The 8,655-nt window shown below is 40.1% G+C and overlaps 1 protein-coding gene across 3 annotated transcripts in view; it reads left to right on the plus strand.

Annotated features, from left to right (window-relative positions):
* The window catches only part of ephb3.S (EPH receptor B3 S homeolog), a 33,728-nt gene extending 26,358 nt beyond the window's left edge, over nt 1-7,370 (plus strand). For 2 of the 3 annotated variants that reach the window (XM_041564067.1, XM_041564068.1), the window contains exons 7-16: nt 847-1,009; nt 1,647-1,752; nt 1,966-2,021; nt 2,690-2,812; nt 3,011-3,258; nt 3,613-3,828; nt 4,715-4,864; nt 4,941-5,134; nt 5,647-5,802; nt 6,116-7,370. In XM_041564067.1, the coding sequence (XP_041420001.1) occupies nt 847-1,009; nt 1,647-1,752; nt 1,966-2,021; nt 2,690-2,812; nt 3,011-3,258; nt 3,613-3,828; nt 4,715-4,864; nt 4,941-5,134; nt 5,647-5,802; nt 6,116-6,224 (1,521 nt within the window). In that variant the 3' untranslated portion in view covers nt 6,225-7,370. 3 annotated transcript variants of the gene reach the window in all.
* The last annotated feature ends 1,285 nt before the right edge of the window (nt 7,371-8,655 follow it).

The following is an 8,655-nucleotide window of genomic DNA, read 5'->3' on the forward strand; positions in this document are numbered from 1 at the left end:
AATAACGCTATTCCTCCTTTATCTTCTTTTGACCCGACACCCTCTTCTCCAGCTATTCCCCATTCACATTACATTCACATGTTTATCTTCTAGCATTCTTCAGTGCTCGTATGTCTGTATGCTTGTCTTTGCATTGCCTAAAGGTGGCCGTAGGCGCAAAGATCCGCTCGTTTTGGCGATATCGCCAAACAAGCGTATCTTTCCCCGATATGCCATTAACGAGCATGGCTATATCGGGGGTACCGATTACGATGTGAAATGGCCTCTGGCGGGATCAGTCGGGTCAAAATCAAACCTGTCCGATCGACCAAACGACCGATCTCAGCCGGACGAAAGATGTCGGAACTCTCCACACACAATCCGAAAATCATACCAATCTATGGTCTATGGCCAGCTTAACCCTGCTCCAGTCTGCCCCCCCCCCATTTGATTTTATTCTCCCCCCCCCCCAACTCAGTATGCTTCTCTTTCAGCACCTCCCTCCGTTGCCCTTTCTGCCCTCCACCCCTTCAACCTGTGATGTTATCACCATCTCCTGCTTTTTATTTCACATCTCTCATTCCCTCTCATGTTGTTTTTTTTTCTTTTCTCTGCCAGTTTCTCCTTTTCACTTGACAGCTCTACTTGCGCTGAGTGCTTGTAGCCCTCTCATTAATATCTTTATACTTATCCTTACTGTAACGTATACTGTCATTATTCTTTCCTTTCTCCTCTCGCCTACTCAGACATTTACATGCTTTATAGCAATCTCCTATCTTTGCCATGTTTCAGTCTCTTTTCTTGACTCATTTGTATTAATAATATATTAATTCTCTGTGTCTATTACATTTCTTCCATCCCCTTTAGGGCCATAGTGGTGCAGGTAACACAGTCACCAGCCAGCGCACAACTGTGCGAATGGAAGAAATGACCCCAGATACAGTGTATGTTGTTCAGGTTCGAGCCCGTACTGTGGCTGGATATGGAGCCTATAGTGAACCAAGAGAGTTCCAGACCATTGCCGAAGATGGTGAGTGAATATATCCTATTAAACCCAGACCATAAACTTACTTAGCTACTGATTTCTCTTATTGGGCCTAATAATCTCTGTTGGACGCTTGGGACTGTTGGGGCAATGTAGTAAACATAACAAATAGAGTTAATTGTTTGTCATAAATGTTAGATGGCACCTAAAGATGTCTCATTATCATAATTTATGTGTATAGGGCCAACAAGTGTTTTACAGTCAATTTTAAAATCCGTATGCCTAGACTATGCAAACTCATAACATACACTTAAAAATATACACTACTATATTAGTTTGTTTTTATATTTAAGTATAAAGTATACTAGAGTTGTTTAGTAATTTCCCAACAACATCCATCCTGTGTGTGGTACCAGTTTGTCACATAGCAGGTCGTTGTGTCCAGTGGCTCTAACTCTCTGTGCTCTTTGTGTCCATTGATTCTCCCTACAATCCTGTATTTTTCATTTTACCCTGTGACAACAGCCTGTTGTATCCTCTTCACTTCTCCCTATGTGTGCCATAGCTTGTTCTTCTACCGCATATACATATTCTCCTTACCTGTGTCCTCTGCTCCATCCTTGTACCCATTATACTCACCCACCCCTCCTTTCCCTTTTCTCCTTACCTATTTACCTAACAGGTGACCGGAGCAGTCTCCAGGAACAAGTCCCGATGGTTGTTGGCTCTGTAACAGCCGGACTCATTTTTATTATTGCAGTGGTCATTATAGTAATAGTTTGCTTCAGGTGAGTGACGCTTGGGCTAAAAATATGGTGTGTTTGCTGTAGGCAGGTAGATTGATGTATTATCTTGCCTACAGGGGATGTTTTTAGCAATCTCTTTGCTTAGTAAAATATATTACCGTGTGGACTGTTGGGTATTACCTTATTTTTTTGGGAGTACTTGTATTATTTATGGCTATATCTATACCAACCCTTTTTTATTTATTTTTTCTACAGCCGCAAGCAAAGGAATGATTCTGAATCTGAATACACTGAAAAATTGCAGCAGTACAGTGAGTGCCTATTTCCCACCAAGTTTTGACATTTTTATTGTCTTAATAAGTATATTCTTTATGTTCTATATGTGGTGAAATGTCTTTCATTTAAAAGACCCTGGCAGGAGCAATTTCAGTAACATTAATTGTGAGGCCCATTAGCTGTTACTAATGTACAACTTCAAGTATCTGACTGTAGTTAAGCCACAACTTGAAGATTACTGTCTAGATGAGAATTTGGTGAAATTGAATGCTCCTTTTCACGGTATTGCTCCATAAGTGCACCCCAGTTCTTGTCTAATGTGTGGTCTTACTAGATTGTTATGCAAACGCATTTAATTGCCTTGTTTATATGTTCTATCCCTAACTTTATTATTATTATTATTTTTGCTGCCCCTAACTGTGTTGCTTACAGTTTACAGCCAAACCACATGGTAATCTTGGCATACGTGGCCCCTTAAAATGATCAGTCCGACTGATCAACCACTTGTTTGATCATCCACAAAAAATTTGGACCAGCCCATGAACAGTTTTGCTAGTTGTGTGACCAGAAATATTTGGTATTATACTGCAGTCTAAGCTTGTTAATTGGTTGGATATTCCGTTATTTTCCAGTTGTGGTCAATTTATACTCAAATCAGAATGGTGCTCACTTATTAAACTTGACTTACCGTTCTCTGTCACAGTGGTGCCTGGCACGAAGCTTTACATTGATCCATTTACATATGAGGATCCTAATGAAGCTGTGCGAGACTTTGCTAAAGAAATTGACATTTCCTCTGTGAAGATTGAAGAAGTAATTGGTGCAGGTGGGTGGTAGGATATGGCTCACTAAACTAGTCAGTTTGAAATCATCCACTCAAACATACTATTGTACTGAAGTGAAGTTGGGTGTACTTGGGGAAAAAACTGTAGGCCAGGTCAACTCATAATAAAATGATATGGATATGAACAGATGTAACTGTATGATTTACACTGCACTGTGTCTCTTTTGCAATGATTTGTAGGTGAATTTGGGGAGGTGTGCCGGGGAAGACTAAAGCAAGCAGGGCGCAGAGAACAGCTCGTAGCTATAAAGACACTGAAGGCAGGTTACACAGAACAACAAAGAAGAGACTTTCTGGGTGAGGCCAGCATCATGGGACAGTTTGATCATCCAAACATCATCCGACTGGAGGGGGTTGTGACAAGGAGCCGGCCTGTCATGATCTTGACTGAATTCATGGAGAATGGAGCCCTTGACTCATTTCTAAGGGTATGTTTGAGAGATGAATTAATAGAAAGAGATAAATGTTAGGGCAATGTTAGAGGATTGTAAGGAAGAGCAGGTTATTAGATACCACTGAGGGGAAGCTGATTGACAGCATTGGGTCAGGAGGACTTGAAGAAAAATTGGGCAGTGAGAAATGAATGCCTAAACATAGAAGTGTGGGTGGCATATTGATTACACTGAGCAAGGAGAAAAGGGTCAGGCTAGTTAACATGAGGTTTGTTGTGTGCTAGGGCTGCTGTGTGACTTGATCAGTTGCAGGTAAAGAGCCGAGTTTTGGAAGGAACTGGTTAACTATAAAAATGGAAATGTATTTACACAGTGCTTTATATTATACAGATGAATGATGGACAGTTCACGGTTATTCAGCTGGTTGGGATACTCCGTGGCATTGCATCTGGAATGAAATATTTATCTGAGATGAACTATGTACATCGGGATCTTGCTGCAAGAAATATCCTAGTGAACAGTAACCTTGTCTGCAAAGTTTCTGATTTTGGTCTCTCTAGATTTCTAGAGAACAGTCGCTCTGATCCAACTTACACAAGTGCATTGGTAAGTTGTTATTTTGTGTGTGTGTGTGTGTGTGTGTGTGTGTGTGTGTTTTTTTTTTTTTCTAATTTTATTTTTGTTATAAAAATCGAATCTAATTGTCATCCTTTGTGCACATGGTTTGCCATTTCCATGTTTTTAATACAATAGTAATTTCCATTTCTTTCTTAGGGAGGAGATATTATCTATACAATTTTGTTGCACAGTGAGTTTTATCAGTGTATGGTACAAATACCAGGGCGGTGGTGTCCGACTCCTCAGTTTATGGTACCTCCGACTCCTCTGATTTGTAAAGAAACAACACCAAAAACTAAAAGTGTATCAAAAGTTCATTATAATTTTATGAACTGTTGCTCTACACTGGTACAACTGGTGTGTTTACTTCAGAAAGACTACTAAAGATTATATAAACGGCTGTGTAGCCATGGGGGCAGCAATTCATGCTAAATAAAAGGGCGCAGGTTACATAGCCAATAACGGATAAAACACCATTGTATTGGACAGGGATTATTTGTTATGTGCTATGCAACTTTTGCCTTTTCTCTTGTTTTCCCAGCTTGACTACACAGCAGCTTGTTAATATAAAATATTGTAGTTTTTTTGAAGCAAACACGCAACTTTAACCAGTGTATATTTTATGTTAATTACTTTAACTCTTCCTTTTAATATTCTAATGTATTTTTCCGTGTTGATTGAAAGTTAAGTACACAACATACAAGGCATTTTATCACTTTAAAAGCTCATAAATATAAACCACATCCTTTTGTAATTCCAAACCAATATTTTAAAAGTTAAACATAAACCAAAAACAATTGGAAAACCTAAAACAACTTCTAAATTAATTGAACCTGGCAAGCTGTCACAATACAAATTCTTTTTTCCTTATAAGGGAGGGAAGATTCCAATTCGTTGGACTGCTCCAGAGGCTATCTCGTACAGAAAGTTCACTTCTGCAAGCGATGTCTGGAGTTACGGCATTGTCATGTGGGAGGTTATGTCTTATGGAGAGCGGCCATATTGGGACATGTCAAATCAGGATGTAAGTGGGACAGTGTGTTGATGAGATACACGAAACTAAACTAAAACTTGTGTATTAATGAAACCTTCACTGGCAGGTAATTAATGCAATTGAGCAAGACTATCGGCTGCCACCTCCTATGGATTGTCCTTCTGCTCTACACCAACTTATGCTGGACTGTTGGCTCCGTGACCGCAATTTAAGGCCTAAATTCTCTCAGATTGTTAGCTCACTGGACAAGTTAATACGTAATGCAGCGAGTTTAAAGGTGACCAGTCCTGGCCAGGCAGGGTAAGTAAAGTGTATTTCTTAGTGGCATTCTTAGCATCCATTTATGATACTATCATATAATTACAGTATTTACTCCCTTTGCTTATATTGGTGAACTGGCCACTCATATAGTAAAATAAACTGGGGTTATTTAAATTATCTGTAGGTTCTTCAAGGTGTGACATTGGTTGATTGCTCATCTGCTATCACCTATACATATTGGCTATATGCTTTTCTCTTATAAGTATTCCATACTTCTGCTAAGTCCACCTCTGCAGCTACAAGAATAGTAGTCTGTGATGTCTAAACGGCTTTCTCTCTCTCTCTCTCTCTCTCTCTCTCTCTCTCTCTCTCTCTCTCTCTCTCTCTCTCTCTCTCTCTCTCTCTCTCTCTCTCTCTCTCTCTCTCTCTCTCTCTCTCTCTCTCTCTCTCTCTCTCTCTCTCTCTCTCTCTCTCTCTCTCTCTCTCTCTCTCTCGCTTTTGTTTCCTCTTTCTAGAAATCACTCTTAACTATCTTCTCTTTGTTGTTTCAGGGTATCGCAGCAGCTTCTAGATCGTACTGTTCCAGATTACACTACTTTCCCCACTGTGAGTGATTGGTTGGAAGCCATTAAGATGGGGCAATATCAAGAGAATTTTCTGAGTGCTGGATTCAATTCCTTCCACTTGGTAGCACAAATGACCGCTGAGTAAGTAGCCATAACCCTAAGTTTGGATCCATATAAAAGAACCACACCCTGCCACAGTTTGTGGGGCCCAAGAGATATTGGAGGTCCAGTTGAGTGCTGACTGATAAGCTGTTTCAATAAACATTTATCAATATTGTCATATTCCCAGTTTGGGGGGGGGGTGCTAAAACTTTAAGGTAAGCAACACTAGAAAAATATAATTTTTTAAAAAAAGGGAATCCTCAACTGGATCATTGACTGGCTGTAAAGAATAGCAAGTGAAGGGAATATTTGTGCAGATCTTTCAAGTGTTTTTATTTCATTTCCCCCTCAGGGACCTGCTCCGTATCGGGGTGACGCTGGCTGGTCACCAGAAAAAGCTTCTCAATAGTGTTCAGGACATGAGACTACAAATGAGCCAAACACTTCCAGTCCAGGTGTGAAACTACAGCAACCAAGGAACTCATCTCTTCATATTGAAGAAATAATATGGACTAGGATAGGGCTCAACAGGGAGCTGAGGAGGTGGACAAGAGAGAACTGTGACAAAGGGCAGAGATTTACAAGAGAAATCACAATCTTGTGCACCAGGACTCTCTGCTCTCTGCTTTTGGTTACTTGCACTTGGTGATGATGTGCTGCTGTGAGAACATAGCCCACTCCTACATATCCTCTGTGTCCTATGCAGTGTGAGGAGAGTGGAAGAATATGCAGGTAGGGGTGTTTTTCAAAAAGACTTGCAGTGTGACAGAATGAGGTTGTGTTCAGGGAAGCAGTGAGGAGTGTGAGAAGGAAGCGTGTAACTTAGGGTAGATTCTGGCTTGCATGATATAGCTGAAGCCCTGGATGGTACAAGAAAGCCAATAAAATAAAGTCTTCCGCCTACTGCAGAATTTCCAGAGGGTTACTGGATTTCAGAACTAGCTATTCCTTACATTTCTATATGTACCTGCAGTGAAAGCCCAGAATCTGCCCCCACCTCACAGAAACAGGCACCACACCCATGTGTACACTGCAGTGCCTTATGCAATTTGCTCAACTGCAGCCAAACAAGACTGCGTTTCTTCTTGGATTACTAGCATATATAAATATATATATAAGTGTATGTTCCAGGCTGTTTTGTTATTAACAGCCAAACAAGTGAGTTGGAACAACTGAATCTCATCATGTGATTGATACATTTCTATACTGTGCTGTATTTCATTCCCCAGAGAAGAGCCAATATGGCACAGCTCATGGCTTTATCTTTCATGTTTGCTTTTCTTCCCTTCTGTTCTTTGCCGCCACGCTTTCCTCATATTCTTGTAATCTTTCCAAGTCTGTCCTTTCTTATAATCTCAGTCTGGCTTCTCATCCTGTGTTTCCTCGCACATTTCACTCTCAAGCTTTCTCTCTTCCTTTCTCTCAGCTCTCTCGTCTCTACTATCCTTCCTCCTGCCACCATGTTGCTTTGTTTTTATTTCGCAAATACTCTTGACACTTTTGCAATTTTGAAAATGTGTTTTAGAGTGGACTTTGTCATAACATTGCATTTTACAATTGTTTTTATAAAGAAGTACTTTTTTCAATTAAATTATTCAAGAAAAGTATATGTCATTTGAGTTGTCCTTTGTTGTTTTTCTCTTTTGTGCAAATGGATAGTTCAACCGTGACATGTGTAATGCCTTGAGCACATTGACCTGCTGTATTCCTGAAATCTTATATGCACTGTCTGCGTGTTGTCTCCCTGCTACACTGTGGGAATAAATTCCAAGAGACAGCCAGTGAGTGGGTGCTGGGAAACCATATCATAACCACAAGTCTAGTATGCTCAGTGTTTTTTGCTTACAAAGAAGTGGATGATAAAGACTTGTCTCCCTGTTAGTTTGAGTTAAACCTTAAGGCAAACATGTGAATCATAGGGATGTTCTACAGACAGATTATATGTAACAGATTTTTGGGTTGGTGTGCTCACTCTGATTCACAATAGCAGTATATGCCAAGTACATTGCAGGCTTTGGTAGTGAAAAACTGCTTCTAATCGGCCTCCAGTCACTACATGAACAGAGAATTTGTTTGTTGGGAGCTTAAGGGGGAACTCCATAAAAGCATAACTTTAGCTTTTTGAAAAGTAAACATATTGCAACTTTGCAATATACATCAATTAAAAAATATGCAGACTTCTCATGATTTGTAATGGTTTGGAACAGTTCCCTAAGCCTAGCCCCTGCTCTCCTGCTGATCTGTCTGACTACTTTCCTGAGCTGGCTGACTACTGTTATTTTGTATCAACAGCCATCTGTCTTCGGTATCCTCCGAAACCCCACAATTCCCTGCACACATGGTTTCAATAAGGAACTGAACGTCACAGTGCAATGCATTGTGGGTTATGTAGGTTCTGCATGCTGTCTGTGAGCTGTGGAGACGTTATTACAATTTGTAACATCCGTGTTTAGTCCCTATTTCTCTGCCAGGATTTCAAATGATGCAGAAAGAGAAGAACTGTTAAACAACTGGATTTCAGCATAGAAAATGACATTTGGCTTGGAAGCCGGAGTTCCCCTTTAAAGACTTTTAAAGGTTAATTGGCTTACATTTTAAAAAGGTTTGTGTGTCAGGGACAGACAGTACTCAATGATAAACTAAATAAAAAGGAAATCTTTATATTGTGCAGACACATGTATTGATCAGAATTCCTTTTTAGTGATGCATTTGTAACACAGGACTTGTTACAGCAATCCAGTAAAATAAATGAGCCAAGCATAGCTAAATGGCATCTCATAATAGATAAGGCATTTATTGTCAAAATACTGAATGTTGTGTAATGCTGCTGCTTACCTCTCTCACAATCAACCCGCTGGACCAGAAGATTCTGAGACAGAATTGAGCCCCATT

Source organism: Xenopus laevis, chromosome 5S (assembly GCF_017654675.1).
Source record: "Xenopus laevis strain J_2021 chromosome 5S, Xenopus_laevis_v10.1, whole genome shotgun sequence".
Lineage (NCBI taxonomy): Eukaryota > Metazoa > Chordata > Amphibia > Anura > Pipidae > Xenopus > Xenopus laevis.